Raw genomic sequence first — 20,864 nt, forward strand, 5'->3', positions numbered from 1 at the left:
AATTATCATAATCACCAACGACAGGAGTATTTATATCACCGGTGCTTGTCACTATAAACAACAAGGGAAAATTGTAAATTATAAGTGTTTAAAAACAATATTGTTAATAAAAATGCGGAAATAAATATTTTAGTACATAGATAAGATATTTATAAACATTTTTATAAGCTTATAATGATCAAAAACAATAATTAATATATATATTCACTCTTTTTAAAATAAAGTTTTACACCGAACGTTAAATGTAATCAACAAGACACAAACAAACAAGAATTGTTAGTAATGGAAGAGCACTCGAACTAAACTGGTCTTAATATTATCTCTTCGATACGTGAAAGGTGTAATCTACGGTGTGTAGTGTGTTATGTAGACATCGATTAAGGCACCAGGATACACAGAATACACACGAGATGGGTGTACCGAAGTTTTATAGGTGGATCAGCGAGAGATATCCTTGCCTGAGCGAGGTGGTCAAGGAGTACCAGGTACCTTACGTAAATTACGTTTTTTAGATGTAAATATTTAATTATTAGGAAGATCTTCTTGATCTCTGGTCTAGTTTAGACCCTTGGTCTGTTCCCAACCAAATTTATTTATGTAAATGCAAATATTTATCGTCTGGGGTCTAGCCAAGACCCTTGGTCTGTTCCCAGCCAAATTTATTTGTGTAGATGCAAATATTCATCTTTTGAGGTCTAGCCAAGACCCCTGGTCTGGACCTAGCCAAACTTAGTTGCTTAGATGCAAATATTTATCGTCTGAGGTCTAGCCAAGACCCCTGGTCTGTTCCCAGCCAAATTCATTTGTGTAGAGGCAAATATCCATCTTTTGAGGTCTAGCCAAGACCCCTGGTCTGTTCCCAGCCAAATTTATTCTTATAGATGCAAATATTTATATTCTTGAGGTCTAGCCAAGACCCCTGGTCTGGACCTAGCCAAATTTAGTTGCTTAAATGCAAATACAATTTGCTTATTAGTGATAGATCTTCATGAGGTCTAATGAAGACCCCTGGTCTGTGCCCAGCCAAATTTAGACTGGTTGGGGTATCTTAATTGAGATTTGAAAAATGTCTAGGTGCTAGGCAATGATTTCCAACTGGTTATTTTGCATTTTATATCTGACTATTATTGTGGGTTTAAATTACGTAATTTTATGTTTGCAATAATTTTGTGGGGTCTTTTAATAGGAAAACCCGGAGCCTTTGTATATTAGCGGCCAGTTCCTCACGTGCTGATTAAAAATGGACATCAACTAACCTAAGCTTTTCCCCCTAACCTAACCTACAAGCCGTGTCCTTACCCACTTACCTAAGGGGGGGGGGGCTAACGGCCCCTTGCGACCCCCCTTACACTGCACTATTCTAAGTTAGACAATGATAATAGATACAGGTGGCCGCTATCATACATACACCCTGAAAACCCATTAAAGCAGGGTTTTATTATAGTTATGAATGGGAAAAGCTTTTTTTTTTTTTTCACTAAAAAACTGGTGTTTCTTATAGTTAAATGTCTGTTTTCTTTGAAAGTGACATTTATTTTCCCTGCAAATAAAAACTTGATTATCTTAGAAATGATCATCGATGTGGCTAGCGTGCACAGCTCAGCACGTACACTACCGCTTTCCAGTACATCGGAGATTGATGTTTTAATTTTTTCGCAAGTGCACGACGCAGCAAAAACCATTAGATTACTAAAAAAAAATTCTTAGACAGTATAACAGGTTTTCGGTTTATTTGCTGCGGAAATGAAGGTTAAATTCAGTGAAAGTACATTACAGTATCTAGTACAGGAAAAACTATTCTTAATGTTCACAATGTTATTCCGTCCATAACTATAATTTTACCTAAAGGAGTTTATTATGCCTTGTATTAGTGGCAGTTATGCATAAATCATACGCAGACAAGTTGAAAAAATACAGCTCTTGTTTGTCATGGGGGAAATGTTATAAATGGATAGGGAACGATAGGGATATGTCGTAACCTAACCCTAATCTGTGGGGTTGGATCCTCCTTACTTAGCGGCGGGCATCGACCCCCTTGCGACTCCGCCAACATAACCAGTGATACTGTATCATTTAGTAAATCTTAAACATAAAAGCTTCCACTTGCATTCGCAAGTAACCTATGTATAGTGAACCAAATTATATTTACTAATATCAACTATGTTCACTAGCCCCTTTTACCTGCAAATGAAACAACAAAAATGTAAGCATTTTTGTTGTTTCTTCTTGTGAATTCTTATTTTGTGCAAAATTGAAAAGATCTACTTTCAATTTTGATAAAACTTCAGAGCTACCTGTTTAAATGACAAAAAAAGGAAGATAGATTATCAAGTAGTTTGTAGAACGGCAGATCCAGTTACGTAGGTAAGGTTAGAAGGTGGTTGATTTTCCCTGTTTTTTTCTATACCTTAGCTGACTAGTGGCCGCAGATATAGGCTTTGCAGATAAGAAAAGATTATCTTCGCTCTAGGCCCGAGCTGACTCGTGCATGCCTATCTACGAGCCTTTCAAATTACAAAATACAGTATTGTACAACACTCTTGGCCAGCGCAGAGCTGTGCTCGCTGATCTATAAATCTCCTAAATTATGGAATATCATTCAAAGATCTGGACCAAAGCTGATCGCGCCCTCCGATCTAAAACCGTTCTAGGTTATGAAATATCGTCCAATGCTCTAGGACAGGGCTGACTTGTGCCCGCCAATCTACAAACTTACCTAGTTATGAAATAGTATTCAATGCTCCGGGTCGAAGCTAATCATTCCCGCCGATCTACAAACCTTCCTAGTTATGAAAATTCGTCCAATGCCCTGTGGTAGAGCTTAACTGTGCCGGCCAATCTACAAAACCCCCCAAGTTGTGAAATACCATACAACGCTCTGGGGCATAACTTACCGTGCCCGCCAATCTACAAATCTCCCAAGTTGTGAAATACCATACAACGCTCTGGGGCATAACTTACCCTTCCTCGTCGATTTCAAAACCTTCCAAGTTGAAATATGTAGTTCAACACTCTAGGTTAGAACTTGCCTGTGTCCATCTGTCTACAAACCTTCCATGTTATGAAATATCGTTCAATGCTCTAGGTCAGAGCTGACCCATGCCCACTGATATACAAACCTTCCAAATTATCATTATTATTGTTCAAAACTCTGCAAGGTTATGTTGGTTGGTCCAAGGTTGTTATTGTAAGTCCTCTCTGTCAGATGAGGACTCGGTACCCAAAGGAAAGCTGGGATAGAATTTATCCTAGTTGGTATCCGCTCCCCTTTCCGTCCAGCATTCAGCTGCCTGACAGGAAGTTTCCTAATGCCCCAAACTTATTTGTTCCAGCATAATTATGAATCCACGTCCTTTGCATAGAATAAAATAACAACGAAGCTGGAGAATTGGGCAGTTAAAGTATTTATAACGAGGCATAAACATTGAAGAACAGAATGTAATGAGCCTCACCTTATTCATGTTACTTATTAATCCTGTTTTATATTAATAGTCCCATAAACTTCTCCCTTTTTTCAGTTAGATTTAAATACTGTATGTAATTCTGTACAGATACAGGGATTTTGTTGTTTATTGAAATACTGAAAGCGTTTAATTTCTCTCAAGGCTTTAGAGGTAATAAAGCATTTCTACCCACATAGGTAAGGCAGATTGATATGATCTAGGCTCGCAGGGTTGCATTCTTTGCAATAGTTGAACAAACCAGTCTCTTATTGTCTAGTTGTTCCAACACGAATACTTACCTCGAACTACTTTCTTAGGAGTTACCTGTAATCTCCTCTCTACCGACCAGAGTTTTGTGTAGGATACCCTCAATCCCGTTTTCTATGGAGGCCTACCCCGGCATTAGAGAATGTGCCCCGAGGGTAGGCTTTACGCTAGGTCGAGGTCCGCTTGGGTCGATAACGCCAGTAAGTTCTCTGGTCGCGACGTGTCACCACGTCGCTCTCGTTCTCTATCGACCCTTTGTGTAGGCAATTTGATATGATCTCGTCTCACAGGGTTGCATTCTTTGCAATATTTGAACAGACCAGTCTCTTATTGGCTAGATTAAGTTTATATACACCAAAGAATTATCAATTTAAATATAAGAGAATATCATACCTTCAATTTTCTGTATTTGTATGTAAACTTTCAGTGCAATACCACACTACCCTTCTTTATGCTTTATAGTAATACTGTACCCTACAGTACCTTTCAGTTAACTAAGTCCTTTCTGTATTTGTATGTAAATTTTGAGTGCAATACCACGCTACCCTTCTTCATGCTTTATACTAATACCCTGCACTACCTTTCAGCTAACTAAGTCCTAAATGATTTGCAGTACTGTAGTTGTTAATCTTTCGTTATTTTCACGTTTACAAAATTATAGCCATTTTATTCTTAACAAATTGTTGTGATTAATTTAGCTTTAAATTTATTTTAAAAGAAAAATTTAAGTTCTTCAAAATGTTGTGTTAAATACCTATCACCGAATTTTTTTAAAATTTTTCTTTTGTACTAGATTAACATCACATTGTAGTTAAGTATATTAAAATAATCCATCTGGAAGAAGCTCCTCTTATCATTTTCACTTGTTTACAAAATTATAGGTGTTTTATTCTTAACAAATTGTTGTGATTAATTTAGCTTTAAATTTATTTTAAAAGAAAAATGTAATAGTTCTTCAAAATGTTGTGTTAAATATCTATCACCGAATTTTTGTTTTTTATTTTTCTTTTGTACTAGATTAACATCACATTGTAGTTAATTATATTAAAAAAAATTCCATCTTGAAGAAGCTCTTCTTATGATCTTCTATATATTTCAGATACCGGAATTCGACAACCTGTACCTTGACATGAATGGAATCATCCACGTTTGCTCCCATCCTAACGACAATGATCCGCATTTTCGTATGACGGAGGAGAAGATGTTCAAGGACATCTTTCACTATATTGAGGCAAGTTTGATGTCCCATTAACCCTTTTACCCCCAATGGACGTACTGGTACGTTTCACAAAACTCATCTCTTTACCCCCATGGACGTACTGGTACGTTTCACAAAACTCATCCCTTTACCCCCATGGACGTACTGGTACGTTTCACAAAACTCATCCCTTTACCCCCATGGACGTACTGGTACGTTTCACAAAACTCATCCCTTTACCCCCATGGACGTACTGGTACGTTTCACAAAACTCATCCCTTTACCCCCATGGACGTACTGGTACGTTTCACAAAACTCATCCCTTTACCCCCATGGACGTACTGGTACGTTTCACAAAACTCATCCCTTTACCCCCATGGACGTACTGGTACGTTTCACAAAACTCATCCCTTTACCCCCATGGACGTACTGGTACGTTTCACAAAACTCATCCCTTTACCCCCATGGACGTACTGGTACGTTTCACAAAACTCATCCCTTTACCCCCATGGACGTACTGGTACGTTTCACAAAACTCATCCCTTTACCCCCATGGACGTACTGGTACGTTTCACAAAACTCATCCCTTTACCCCCATGGACGTACTAGTACGTCCTTGCATAAAACTGCTATTTACATTTTATTTTTTGCATAATTTTGACAACTTTATGAGAAACTTCAGGCATTTTCCAAAAGAATGAGACTAACCTGACCTCTCTGTGATGAAAATTAAGGCTGTTACAGCAATTTAAAGAATATATATTGCAAAATGTGCTTGAGAAAAATGAAAAAAATGCCTGGGGGTAATAGGGTTAAGCTTTGAATGGACTGCTAGGAAATACAAGTACCGTACGAAACGTTACTTTACAATTTATTTTTTCTCTGCTCGTCTGGTAGTGAGACCAAATCCCTGTTTGCAAATTGGTAGTTTACTGTATGTTGTTGACGAATCTATTTTAAATGTGTTTCTGAACTTAAAGTATTTTATGTTCTTTATTCATTACATCTCATATCGATTACATATTTCAGTACTTCCTTTTCTCACCAGGCTATTTTGTCCGGTTCTACCCCATGGCCTTATAGTAGCCTACTTTTTCACCTAGGGTTGTAGCTTAGCTAATAATGATAATAGTGTGTCTTATTACTGTACTATTGCATTATGGTCTTTAAAAGGAAATAAAAGGGATTTTGCCGAAGGAAAAATCTATTTCTGGGCGAGGAACCTGTGTCGCCCAGTGAAATGCTCCTCTAGCACCATTTCTAAGGCATAATTGTAGCTAAATATACCAGAGAGAAAAAAAAAAAGGATGGAATGCCAGGAATAAACCCAGCTCGTTCACTCTATGAGTGTCGGTATAGTAAACTGGGGTGTGATAGAACCACGATTATAGGTCCCTTACCAATTAGACCTCTCCCTCATCAACATCCCCCGGAACAACGAGGTGCCGTCCTACACCTGTCTGCTGCCTCCTACTACGACTATCCTTCCCCACCCCCTTAACTCATTCCTCCACAGCACCAGCGTTGGTCAGACGTGTTTTGCTTTGCTCTGTGTTGTTTTGTGTTTTTGAAGATGTCCGACGTTTTAGAGATCCCTGCTCCCAAGTTGAGTATTGTCTGTGGGATTTCTAGGTAGCAACACTCATTTAATCTTTTACCGTGTTGGGTTTTGTATAAATTTTAAGGGAAGAAGCAATATGAACATGAAGGAAGGTTCTTAGAAGTAATGTCCTCACTATCAGTTGAATATAAATTCCTGATTGGCCAATTCAAAGTGTGGCTTGTAGTTTAATCATGAGAGAAATAGAGATGGAGAGAGTCAAGACATGTTAACATGGCTGGGAGGAACATATAGAGGAAAGGTCCCCTTTTTTCATTTGGTGTCTGCTACCCCCCAAAATTGGGGGAAGCGCCTTTGTATATGTATGTATTTTTATGTTGGCACAGTAATAAAAGATTTTATTTGAGGAAAATAATCATTTATTTATATTCATGGACTGTTTTGTCAACTTCTTTTTGTTTGATTGTTATTCTTTTATAATCAGGTGTTGTTTCTTATAATTCATTCATTAATTTCTTACATATATTTATATCTATGTGCTGTTTCATATGATTCATTCATTAATTTCTTATGTATATTTATATCTAGGTGCTGTTTCATATGATTCATTCATTAATTTCTTACATATATTTATATCTAGGTGCTGTTTCATATGATTCATTCATTAATTTCTTACATATATTTATATCTAGGTGCTGTTTCATATGATTCATTCATTAATTTCTTACATATATTTATATCTAGGTGCTGTTTCATATGATTCATTCATTAATTTCTTACATATATTTATATCTAGGTGCTGTTTCATATGATTCATTCATTAATTTCTTACATATATTTATATCTAGGTGCTGTTTCATATGATTCATTCATTAATTTCTTACATATATTTATATCTAGGTGCTGTTTCATATGATTCATTCATTAATTTCTTACATATATTTATATCTAGGTGCTGTTTCATATGATTCATTCATTAATTTCTTACATATATTTATATCTAGGTGCTGTTTCATATGATTCATTCATTAATTTCTTACATATATTTATATCTAGGTGCTGTTTCATATGATTCATTCATTAATTTCTTACATATATTTATATCTAGGTGCTGTTTCATATGATTCATTCATTAATTTCTTACATATATTTATATCTAGGTGCTGTTTCATATAATTCATTCATTAATTTCTTACATGTATTTATATCTAGGTGCTTTTTCATGTGATTTATTCATTAATTTCTTATGTATATTTATATCTAGGGGCTGTTTCATATGATTTATTCATTAATTTCTTATCTTTATATCCAGGTGCTGTTTCATATATTTCATTCATTAATTTCTTACATATCTTTATATCCAGGTGCTGTTTCATGTGATTTATTCATTAATTTCTTATCTTTACATCCAGGTGCTGTTTCATATAATTCATTAATTAATTTCTTACATATTTATATCCAGGTGCTGTTTCGTTTAATCCAGCCAAGGAAAGTCTTCTTCATGGCAGTCGACGGAGTCGCACCACGAGCCAAGATGAATCAGCAACGTGGGCGAAGGTACGTCGCGTTTGGATGCGATTATTTGTAACTTAATTTTTGCGTGCCTAGTAGTTCTAATTTAAACTTGTGTGTATGATATATCGTCAATTCTCATATCGTATCTTGAAGTTATACTTGCCGCTTATAGATATATTTCACTATAGAAGTTTCCAGCGGTTAAACTTGTGATATAGACTCCCTGTTTAGAAGTATTGAGTGTACACAAGCTCCTCAACTTGAAAACATTTGACTTAAATATTTTTAGACACGAACACAAATAAAACAGGAAATAACATAGGTAAGATGAAGAAATACCGCAATAAAACAATATTATATCATTTTATACAGTAGGCAAAACAACATTTGTAATAACTTGATCTCTATTTCATATGAAACCCGACTATTTATTGACTTTTGTGCTTGAGATTGTAGGCATGGAAGCCAGGCTAGGCCTACACTAGGCCAATATTTAAGAGATTTGACTTTCAGACAATTTGCCTTACAAATAGCTTCAAGGAACCAATCAATTTTGTAAGCTGAGGACCTTCTGTATAGTAATAACACACGAGGGAGCCAATTGACTACTGTAATACATAAAATACAATAATACAATATACAATCTGTATTACTGTATTATGAATTTGTTAGATAAAATCTCACACAGACACAATTCATAGCGCTCATCACGCCACCTCGATTTCAGATTCCGATCTGCCAGGGAAGCCGTCGATGCCGAGAAGAAGGCGAGGGACCGCGGGGAAGTCTTACCTACCGAGGAGAGATTCGATTCTAATTGCATCACCCCGGGCACGGAATTTATGGCCCGCCTCGATACCCATTTACAGTACTTTGTAACGCACAAAATATCCCATGATAAACTGTGGCAGAATTGCAAAGTTATTTATTCTGGGCATGAGGTAATGAGCTAAGGCTTTTTAACAGGAGAAGGACACTCCAAAATCAAACCATTGTTCTCTAGTCTTGTGTAGTGTCATAACCTCTGTACCATGGTCTTCCACTGTCTTGGGTTTGAGTTCTCTTGCTTGAGGGTACACTCGAGCACACTATTCTATCTTCTTTCTCTTCCTCTTGTTTTGTTAAAGTTTTTATAGTTTATATAGGAGATATTTATTTTAATGGTGTTACTCTTCTTAAGATATTTTATTTTCCTTTCCTCACAGTGCTATTTTCCCTGTTGGAGCCCCTGGGCTTATAGCATCCTTCTTTTCCAACTAGGGTTGTAGCTTAGTAAGTAATGATAATAATAATAAAATGTAGTGTTGGTCGAAAGTACATCTTTTCAACCTAGTTTTTTGTGGAGTATTTCTTCTAAATAGTTATACCTTTGCAAAGAAATTTTGTAAAAGTATACATGTAGAAATATTCTTGTATGCCTATGCAGATCAAAACTCTATTAATAAACGTAAATATCTTCGTAATGTTTGCAAGTATTGCTTATGTCCAGAGTATGTTTTTTGACTAAGGTCAGAAGGATTGGTACGGTATAAGGGAGTATTTTTGAGGTCCTTGAATGCGCTTGGCAATGTATGACCTCCTCGTTCATGTTTGGACTTTTAGGTCAGTGTGTATACTGTATCCTAATCGTGAACCAGGGTTTGTTGGATTGAAGGAAAATTAAGAAAGGATTTTTTTACATGTAATCTTCATTTGAGAAGCCTCGGAAATTTCAATTTATTCATTTCTACTTAAGTCAAGAGAGCATTCTAGAAATAGGAATGAATGGCGAGCGATTGTGACGCAGTTCCGGTAGGCCCTGCTGCTTCCTCTAGTCACCTTGTATGATGGCAGAGGTGGCACCAGTAGGGGATTCAGCGTTATGAAGCTTCATCTGTGGTTGATAACGGGGGAGGGTGGGCTGTGGCACCCCAGCAATGCCAGCCGAACTCGGTTGAGTCACTTGACAGGCTGGGAGGAGCGTAGAGAGGAAAGGTCCCCTTTTTTTCATTTGTTTGATGTCGGCTACCCCCCAAAATTGGGGGAAGTGCCTTGGTATATAGATAGATTCAAGTCAAGGATTTTTTAATTTTTTTATCATGAGAGAGAAATTAGCAGTCAAAACTTAACCATTTAGACTACCCCTTTAGGTTATATTGGGTCTATTACAAGTCTGTTTGAAATATCCAAAAACCTTTGTTTTAAGTTTGAAATTACTGTATGTACTTCATATACTGCATATTTGAAGATGGTTATGTAGTTTCGAGAATTAATTTTTGTATTGTAATTTCAGACACCTGGGGAAGGTGAACACAAGATAATGGAGTATATTCGATACACAAAAAGCCAGCCAAATTATAACCCAAACACCCGGCATTGCCTCTATGGCTTGGATGCCGATTTGATCATGCTCGGTCTTACCTCTCACGAGCCTCATTTTTCTTTGCTACGCGAGGAGGTAAGTCTCGGAGGAACATTCTAGTTGTTACACCTTACATGACTACGTTATAGACGAGAATTAATTCTAATAATGCGAATAATTCCCAGGCCTCTTTAGGTAACCGCTCTTCTCCTCAGGATTGTTGTTCGTCAGAAAAGGGTGCTTATATGTCACCAGGGAAGGCAAAATTAGTTTGGAATTGATAAATCACTTTGTCACACCAGTGCTAGAGCTCTGGAGGTCATTTTAGTAAACAGTTCTAAGAATGTTTCACATTTTAGCAGGAAGGCTGCAAAATCCAATTAGACATTTCAGTTTTTCTTTTACATTTCAGGTACGGTTTGGAGGGAAGGAGAATAACTCCAGAACGCCAACTGCGGAAGACACAACTTTCCACCTGCTCCATTTGAGTTTAATGAGGGAGTACATAAGTTATGAATTCCACGAACTCAAGTCGACGCTACCGTTTCCGTTTGATTTAGAAAATGTGATTGATGACTGGGTCCTCATGGGTTTTCTTGTAGGCAACGACTTCATTCCTCACCTGCCAAATTTACACATCAATAAGGAAGCCCTTCCAAATCTATATCAAACTTATAAAAGTGTGCTACCTAGTTTAGGCGGATATTTGAATAACGGGGGCAAGTTGAACCTGGAGAGATTTGAGAAATTCGTCGAGAAGTTGGCGGAAATGGAAGTCGATCACTTTCAAGAAATGAGCGCCGACCTCAAATATTTTAATGCCAAAAAGTCGAAGAATGGAAGTGCTTTTAAAGTGAATAAGGGGAGAGCTGCTGTAAAAGAACTGGTACCCATGGAGTTTAGCGATGACGACGGCACGGACGACGACGGAGAGAATGACATTGAAAAGACCCTCGCAAAGCTAGGACTCGAGTCGCAGGCCGGGCTATTCGGCGACGACGATGAGGAAGAGGGCTGGGAGGAGGACGAAGAGTTCCGTCAGCACAAGCGGGAGTATTACATGACGAAGATGAACTACGAAAACGTCGATGCCGACGTGCTCGTAGAACAGGCCACTTGCTACGTGAGGGGGATCCAGTGGATTCTCAATTACTATTACAACGGAATATGCTCCTGGTCCTGGTACTACCCGTATCATTACGCTCCCTACGTGTCCGACATCAGAGGGTTCTCTGACTTGAAGCTCCATTACGACATGGGGAAGCCCTTCCTGCCCTACGAGCAGCTCCTCGCGGTGCTTCCCCCCCTTAGTAAGAAACACTTGCCGGAAGCATACCAGGGTCTGATGACGAAGGAAGACTCTCCGTTGAAAGAGTATTATCCTGACACGTTCCAAACGGACTTGAATGGAAAACAACAGGTGCGTGTTTTTGATTACAATAACCTTTGTCTTTAGCTCTTGTAGGTTTTATCAGTGGAAGTCCTCATCATTGTCGCTGTTGTCGTCATCATTATTACTTTACTTACTATATTTTGATGGCTGCTTTTCCGGTCCCATACAGCAGGAGAACCCCACTCTCTACAGGACCTCTGCTGTCGTTTTACCTTGTTTGTTCAGAATGTTTATCGTTTCAGATCACGCATTGTTCATTTACTGTTAAAGTGAAATAAGAAAGTCTTACAATAACCTTTGTCTTTAGATCTTGTAGGTTTTATCAATGGAAGTCCTATTGTCGCTGTTGTCGTCATCATCATCATCATCATTACTTTACTTACTTTACTTTGAGGGCTGCTTTTCCGGTCCCATACAGCAGGAGAACCCCACTCTCTACAGGACCTCTGCTGTCGATTTACCTTGTTCGTTCAGAGTATTTATCGTTTCAGATCACACATTTTTCATTTACTGCTAAATCGTCACTGTTGTAAGACTGTTTAAATAAGAAAGTCTTCAGTTTCATCTTGAAAGCCATAATGTTATAATTAAAATTATTCAAATTATCAGAAAGTATTATAGTATCCTAGTATTGATGGTAAGGTGTTTCTGTTGCATAGAGGGTTTTCAATAATGTCTATAATTTGATTAGAAATTTATATAATTTTGATTCTAATTATAAGTAGAGATAAAGGGCGTAGGTACTGTATTGTACACTCTATTAATGATTTTATGAGAGTTTTTTACCATACACTTTTTGTTGATCTTGTCAATAGATGTATTCAAAGAGTGATATGTGTATTAAATTAGTATTGCATACACGAGTGTTATTTTAAGTATACCAGGAAAAAAACCATCTCTCTCTCTCTCTCTCTCTCTCTCTCTCTCTCTCTCTCTCTCTCTCTCTCTCTCTCTCTCTCTCTCTCTCTCTCTCTCTCTCACTTTGAATCTTATTTCAGGACTGGGAGGCTGTTGTCCTTATACCTTTCATTGATGAGAAAAGACTTCTAGACGCAATGGCTCCGTGCAATGAGAAATTGACGGAGGGGCAAAAGTTGCGGAATATTCACGGGCCCATGTATGTTTATTCGTACACACCAGATAATCTCGGGGAGTATAAGGTAAGCCACTTTTAGATTCTCAGCCGAATGTATTCTCGGGTCAGTGATATGTATCGAATGTTTATAGATAGTTCAGCCATTTTTAGGTTTTCAAATTTTTTTTTTATCAGTAGAGAATATAAGTTATATACTGTATATAGAAAGTCCTCAATTTACAAATTTGATAGGTTTCAAGATGTTTGTAAGTTAAATTTTGTTAAATTTTATCTCTGGATAGGCTTCACCTATCTCGCATGCCCACAATTTTCAGCAGCAAAGCTCGACAAATTGTCCCGTTTTATATTGCAAATGTCAGCAAAGCTCGACAAATTGTCCCGTTTTATATTGCAAATGTCAGCAAAGCTCAACAAATTGTCCCGTTTTATATTGCAAATGTCAGCAAAGCTCAACAAATTGTCCCGTTTTATATTGCAAATGTCAGCAAAGCTCAACAAATTGTCCCGTTTTATATTGCAAATGTCAGCAAAGCTCAACAAATTGTCCCGTTTTATATTGCAAATGTCAGCAAAGCTCAACAAATTGTCCCGTTTTATATTGCAAATGTCAGCAAAACTCAACAAATTGTCCCGTTTTATATTGCAAATGTCAGCAAAGCTCAACAAATTGTCCCATTTTATATTGCAAATGTCAGCAAAGCTCAACAAATTGTCCCGTTTTATATTGCAAATATCATCTTGCTTACTGCATTAAAACAGCATCTCATTATGAGCGTTTGATACAATATCTGAGATTTGGGATTTCATTAAAAATTTTTCTTGTATCCAGATGTTTTTAAATTGAAGACTTTCATGCTATGAATGAAAAGGTTCTTCGTATTACATAATTGTAATAATTTTCTATAACAATTATCGTAATCCGTACAATTGCAGGCACCGACGCATTTCCCGTCAGTTGGGGTGAACCACGCGTCGGTGGAATTAGTCCATCGAGATAAATGGGAAATCTTGCCCGAAAAGATATTCAAGGGCTTGTGCCCTAGAGTAAAGGAAGACCTTTACTTTGCCGGCTTTCCTACATTGAAACACATCACCCACACGGTAATTATTTGTTCCGTTTTCTTTGCAGTTCGGAAATTCCATGATATTTATCTGTTATTAGTTTGTGTCAGTTTGTTACCCTGGGATGTTCTTCCTCAATTCGGGTAGCGCGAGACTCGTCCCATTTAATAATGATTGCAATCGTAATTCTATGATTTTTTTTATCTTATAGTTCCACATAGCAAAGGAAGCCGTGAAAGTGTTTCAGCAAAACAGTCGTGGCGAGAATTTTATCCTGGACATAACCGAGTTGGAAATTAAGCCGAACTTGAAGGACTTGGCCAATCAGTTGGTCGGTAAAACCGTTTTTGTGTCGTGGCCTCACCTCGTAGAAGCAAAGGTAGGTTATTGTTCGTTTGTCATTTCAAAGTTCTCTATGGTAATGATAACTATTATTGCTAAATATTTCGTTTATTAACCCTTTTACCCCCAAAGGACATACTGGTACGTTTCACAAAACTCATCCCTTTACCCCCATGGACGTACCGGTACATCCTTGCAAAAAACTGCTATTTAAATTTTTTTTTGCATATTTTTGATAACTTTATGTGAAACTTCAGGCATTTTCCAAAAGAATGAGACCAACCTGACCTCTCTATGACGGAAATTAAGGTTGTTAGAGTAATTTAAAAAAGGGATTTTGACGTAGGAAAAATCTATTTCTGGGCGAGGGACCTGTGCCACCCAGTGAATAAGCTCCATTTAGCACTTATTCTTAGGTAATTTACTGCTAAATATACCAGAGAAAAAATGTAAAGGAGTGCTAGGTTAACTAGCTCGCTCACCCATTGGTGTCGGTATAAAATTGGGCGTATATTCCAGAGGTCCCGCACTATTTAGATTAATCCACGACAGAGAACCCCAATAGAGGAGAGCCGTTCAACCTCACTCGGTACTACTACAATGCATCCGCTCAGAACCCAACTCCTTAGCACCCAAAGTTTGGGGACTCCAAGGGAGAGGAGCTGGGAGGGTTCACTGGGCGGCACAGGTCCCTCGCCCAGAAATAGATTTTTCCTACGTCAAAATCCCTTTTCTGGGCTCGAACCTGTGCCGCCCAGTGAATCTATACAAGAGAAAAATGTCACCAAACTTGTAAAATAAAGGAAAAAACATAAGCGTAAGAGAAATACAGGATGCTTTAATCAGAGATGAGTACCAAAAAACAATTATAAGGGTATCTTAAATATGAACATAAATCCAATAAGGTAGGTATAATAATGCCGTGAGTGATAATATATACAGATACTCAGGAGCATAAAATTTACAAATATAATAACAGTATTCAGGTGCGAGACCAACGAATACAATAGGGTATAAATGAGGCAGGTAAGAGGGAGAGATAAAGAGTCAAGGCATTAACCTGAGTTACTCGTGAGTAACTACGCTCCCTGCGGCTACTGTAGAAAATTTTAGGGCTTCCAAATGTTTAAGGTAGTGTTTCTTGAACACTGACGGTGATTTCCACCCTGTATACCTGGAAAGGTCTGTAAAATTCATGTGGTGAAAGAAGTTCACCGAGGTGGCAACCGCCCTGATATCATGTGCAAGAGGAAAGGAGTCAGGGTTAGCTTGTTTAATAAAATACAAAATTTGTTGCCTGATCCCTTTAATAGTAATGGTACCGCCTTGTTCTCTAACGAATAGAGGCCCCGAGGAGTTAGAGGAGGTCCGGGATAGATAAGACCTAAGAGTAGTGACAGGGCACAGAGACGGATCTTGCGTGAGGGGAACAATTTTCCAGGAGGTCCATCTGTTTTGAGGGTCTTCATTCTTAGCCAAAAAGAATTTGTTAGGAGAAAGAAGGACCTCTCCTGAAGGCAGAAAGTCAATATGACCCGGGTCTCTCGACAAGGCTGCCAATTCAGAAATTCTTGCCCCGGAAGCCAAGCTCACTAGAAAAAGTGTTTTCCTGAGAAGGGGCATGTAATCACAAGAACTGTTAATGGTATCAGAAGCCAATTTGAGTACGTCATTAAGGAACCAGGTCACCGGGGTAGGACGAGTAACCGGTTTCAGTCTGGCACAAGCTTTCGGAATTGAAGCTAACAAAGAGTCGGTTAAGTCTATGTTAAAACCCACTAGGAAGATCTTTTTCAGAGCCGATTTAATAGTGGTGATAGTATTGGCTGCCAGACCTGATTCTAATAAAGATCTAAAGAAAGTGACTGTAAGGTTCAAGTTCATACAGTTCACGTCTAAGTCTATTAAAAATTTTGCCAACTTTTTAACTGCAGAGTCATACTGACGGATGGTGGAATCCCGTTTATCCGATTCTAGGAACAAGGTGTTCTGAGGATCAATATTGGCACCATGCATAGCCGCAAACTTCATAAAGTCCATAAAGTTAGGGCGCTCTGAATGTTTGAGAAAGCGTACACAACGCGTGTTTGTACTATCTGAGACAGAACCGGATTGGGTATCGGGTGAGGGTATAATCTCAACTCCCGCAGGAGAGGATACCAGTTGCTCTTGGGCCAGTTGGGTGCGACCAAGGCTACTTGTCCCTTGAAGGATCTCAGTTTGTCTAGAACTTTCAGCAAAAGATTCACCGGGGGAAAGAGATAAATCTTTTCCCAGTTGTCCCAATTCTGTGACATGGCGTCTGTGGCGTAAGCCTGAGGGTCTAGATTGGGAGCCACATATACTCTCAATTTGTGGTTGGATTCCGTGGCGAAGAGGTCCACTTGGAGACCGGGAACCTGAGAGAGAATCCACCGAAATGACTTTAGATCGAGTGACCATTCCGATTCTAGAGGGGAGGTCCGGGACAGGGCGTCTGCCACTACATTCCGGACTCCCGCCAGGTGGACAGCTGAAAGATGCCAACGGTTCGAGGCTGCTAAGGAGAATATGGCTACTAGAACATGGTTCAGAGGCCCTGACTTTGACCCGCCTCTGTTGAGGCAGCGGACCACCACTTCGCTGTCGAGGACCAGACGAAGGTGTTGTTTCTTGGGAAGAGCGAGACGTTTCAGGGTTAGAAGAACTGCCATGGCCTCTAGCACATTGATGTGAAATTGGCGGAACAAGGGAGTCCAAAGACCTTGAACTTTCTTGAGCTGAGAATAGCCGCCCCAACCTGATAGGGATGCGTCTGTGTGAATGATTAATTCCGGGGGCGGAAATCGAAGGGGAACTGACTTTGACAGACTGTTTGCTCTTGTCCAAGGAAGAAGTCTTTCCCGTAGAATGGGAGGAAGGCGGACTTTCTTGTCCCGGAGCTTCCGGTTCGCCCTCGAACGCCAGACACGATTGATATCTTTCAATTTTGCCTTCAGAAGAAGATCCGTCACTGAGGCAAACTGAAGGGACCCCAGAATCTTTTCTTGAAGCCGTCTGGAACTTACTTTGTCTTTGAGAAAGCGTTTGGTGTTCCTTGCAATCTCTAACCTCTTGGGTCTGGGAAGACACAGAGTATGAGATATAAGATCCCATTGCAGGCCGAGCCATTGGAACTTCGATTTTGGAAGAAGACGGGACTTCTTGAAGTTGATCTGGAAGCCTAGAGATTGAAGATAATGGATGACTTTGTGAGTGGCTTTTAGGCAATTTTGGGAGGTGTCTGACCAAATGAGCCAGTCGTCCAGATAGGCTACTACTTGAATCCCTTGATTCCTGAGTTCCTGAACAGCAACTTCTGCTAGCTTTGTGAAGATCCTTGGGGCAATGTTGAGCCCGAAAGGCATCACCTTGAAGGAGTAACTTTTGTCCCCTAAGCGAAAGCCTAGGTACGGACGGAAGTGTCTCGCTATCGGGACGTGATAGTAGGCGTCTGTAAGATCGATAGAGGTGGTGACGACCCACGGGGAAGTAAGGTCCGCACCTGCGAGACGGTAAGCATTCGAAACTTGTCGCATTGAATGGATAAGTTGAGAAGGGATAGATCTAGAATCACTCTTCTCTTGTCTGAATCCTTCTTCGGGACACTGAACAGCCGACCTTGAAACTTCAGATGTTTCGTTTCTTGTATGGCATTCTTTTGTAAAAGATCCTGGACAAATTCGACCAGGTCCGGAGTGGAATGTTGACGAAATTTGTTCGGAGGAGGAGGTCCTTGAATCCAACTCCACCCTAGTCCCTTGGAGATGATACTGAACGCCCAGGGACTGAACCTCCATTTGTTGCGGAAGGCATAGAGCCTCCCCCCTACCTGCTGCACCTCAGTATTGATTTGAGGAGTTGCTTCCACGTCCGCCTCGGAAGTTCTTTCCTCTGCGAAAGGCTCTTCCCCTGCCTTTGTTCTGGTTAGAGCCACGGTGGTAGCCTCTACCTCTACCATAACTCTGGGAAGAGCTATGAGCCTCGTAGGACTGGTTAAAGGCAGGGGAAGTGGCGGAGGCACCAGAAAGCTGGCTCTTAGGTAGCAGAACGGTGACATAGTCATCCGAAGGAGCCCGAGAGGTGGAAGGCTGTGCAGGGGCAACAGAAGATGGAGGAAGAGGCAGCCGGAAGTTGGATGAAGCACTCTGTTGTTGCCTGAACTGGGTGGAGGTATATGGTCTAAGCTTCTTCCTACCCCGGGCTTGATAATTTGCGGGGTCATACTTGCGTTTAGGGGTCAAACCCCAACGGGCTTTAAGGCTCTGATTAACCCTAGTGGCCTCCGCCAAGACTTCCTCTACGAGATCCTCGGGGAAGAGATTTGAACCCCAACAGGAGGACCGGATGAGTTTATTAGGTTCATGCCTAATCGTCGCCTCACCTAGAACATGCTTGCGACATCTGCGTTTAGCAGTAGCGAAGTCATACAAGTCATAATATAACGACTGTAACGTAGCCTTGTTGAGAGACTTAAAAATACTCTCCGTATCGTAAGTCAAGGCTATCGACTCCGTGGATGTGGCCAGGTTTAGAGTACGGCCCACACGTAGGCGGGAATCATATTCCTGTTTAATGAGAGATTCCGGGAGACGGGGAAGCTTCTCACTAAACAAGACTGAGGCACAGTCTGCTGCAAGCTTGCCGGAGGTAAAAGTGGTATGGACGTTGTCCCAACACTCAATACCTGAGGGAAGAAGGAGGGAGATTGGATCCACCTCTCGGATGGGAGGCAAGGGCTTCTCCTCCAAAGCATATTGAAAGGCAAGCTCTGCCACCTTATTGACGCATGGAGTCAAGGTGGTCTTGTCCATTAAGAACATCGTAAAGGAGCTTTTATGAGGCGTCAGCATGGTGTTAGTGCAGCCGATGTCATTCAAAAATCTGGCCCAAACAGATTGGGCTTGCTCCTTCGGGAAGATGACCGTCTCTTTGGGGACCTTGTCTAATCGGACTAAAGCTTCCTCGGTAAGTTTGGCATAACCATGAAATGGAAAGGCCAGACCCGGAGGAAAGAATTCAAAGTCCTCTAGAGGACGAGTGCCAAGGCCTTCCAGAGTCAACATTCCGTCTGAGAACGGGGAATGAAGAGCCATCCGCCAGGGGTTGTTCTTGGCAAACAGCGGGAGCTTAGAGGCATCCGGTATGAGAGAGCTTTGGACTCTCTCCGGAGCTCCTTGCTCTAAAGCCCCAATTCTCTGACCGAAGTTAGAGAACATCGTGTCCATCCTTGACTGCATCTCCGAAACCAACTTTGCCTGCATCTCCGACACGATGCGAAGCATAGCTGATTCGGAAAGGCCCAGGCTAGCAGCAGGAGGGGCGGAAGGAACTCCCGGGTCGTGAGACTTAGAGGAGGAACCAGAGGTCTTTGAAGACGGGTTCGTATCATGTTTAGAGCCATGAGAAGTCTTGTGAGGCTTGCGAGCTTTGGGTAAGGTCCTTGAAGTAGACTTATCCTTAGGGGGAACCGGGTATGAACGTTGAGACGAATCACGGTCCCCAGAAAATCCAAGAAAGGAATAGCGATCAGAAGAAGAAGAAAGAGCGGGGCTGAGGATAGGAATCTCAGCGCCGGACACACCTGCCTCACTTACCACCCTACCTGTATCCGGCTCGTCTAGCAACATTGGTTCGACGTCCAGGTTCATGGAGGCAACATTGTCCTCCAGACCTCCGGGGGCGTCCGATGGATCTTGCTCTGGGTCGATGAGACCCGTTATAGTGGCATCAATGTGGGCAATGATGGGAGCTGCCACATGCCTAGCCACAGCAGCTGAAGACTTGGCGTTGGGGTAAACCATGGTGCAGTAGTCCTCAGATAGGACGTACGGCCGCTTAGACTTTACATTCCGGGCAAACCCACCAATCCACACCTTCAGTGTGGCCCGAGCCGCAGACTTTTGCTCCGGGGATGCCTGAAATAATAGGGGGAATTATAAAAGGGAGACTCCCAATGGTCCTTCAAGACCATAGATATCTTACTAATAGTAAATAAAATAAGAAGGCAATATAGCCAACGGGACTCACCGAGTCAGATCCAAGGGTTGTGATGAGGTCGAAGCAAATCACACAGTTATCCGGGTGCCATACCACAACGTCTTCCAGTTGAACCCCACAAGGGGCGTAAGATCGGCAGACGGAGTGGCCACAAGGCTGGTGCAGAACAGCTGCACAGGCCGGCGTCAGACAATGCACCATCTGTAAAAAAGAATAGTATATGAGAAACTGTAATTCTCTTGATTAGGGGCGGGTCTGGAGGACCCGTGCCTAACATAGGTCTAACACAAGATTAGAGCTTAACTGTACTATTCTTTAAGTGGCCTAACATAGGTCTAACACAATAATAGAGCTTAATTGTACTATTCTTTTAAGTAGGGGCAGGTCCGGAGGACCCGGGCCTAACATAGGTCTAACACAAGATTAGAGCTTAACTGTACTATTCCTTAAGTAGGGGCGGGTCCGGAGGACCCGGGCCTAACATAGGTCTAACACAAGATTAGAGCTTAACTGTAAAAAATAAAAATAATTTTTTTTTTTTTTTTTTTAATTAGGGGCGGGTCCTGGAGGACCCGGGCCTAACATAGGTCTAACGCAAGGTTAGAGCTTAACTGTAATATTCTTACAT

General features: G+C 40.5%; 1 protein-coding gene across 2 annotated transcripts in view; it reads left to right on the top strand.

The window, feature by feature from the left end:
- Positions 1–273: 273 nt before the first annotated feature.
- LOC137623148 (5'-3' exoribonuclease 1-like) overlaps positions 274–20,864 on the top strand; it is a 53,919-nt gene continuing 33,328 nt past the window's right edge. For both annotated transcript variants that reach the window (XM_068353833.1, XM_068353834.1), the window contains exons 1-9: positions 274–485; positions 4,810–4,941; positions 7,932–8,026; positions 8,712–8,925; positions 10,257–10,421; positions 10,738–11,745; positions 12,717–12,878; positions 13,748–13,915; positions 14,088–14,255. In XM_068353833.1, coding sequence (XP_068209934.1) covers positions 411–485; positions 4,810–4,941; positions 7,932–8,026; positions 8,712–8,925; positions 10,257–10,421; positions 10,738–11,745; positions 12,717–12,878; positions 13,748–13,915; positions 14,088–14,255 — 2,187 coding nt within the window. In that variant the 5' untranslated portion in view covers positions 274–410. The remainder of the gene's footprint in view (positions 486–4,809; positions 4,942–7,931; positions 8,027–8,711; positions 8,926–10,256; positions 10,422–10,737; positions 11,746–12,716; positions 12,879–13,747; positions 13,916–14,087; positions 14,256–20,864) is intronic.

This window comes from Palaemon carinicauda, chromosome 30 (assembly GCF_036898095.1).
Source record: "Palaemon carinicauda isolate YSFRI2023 chromosome 30, ASM3689809v2, whole genome shotgun sequence".
Lineage (NCBI taxonomy): Eukaryota > Metazoa > Arthropoda > Malacostraca > Decapoda > Palaemonidae > Palaemon > Palaemon carinicauda.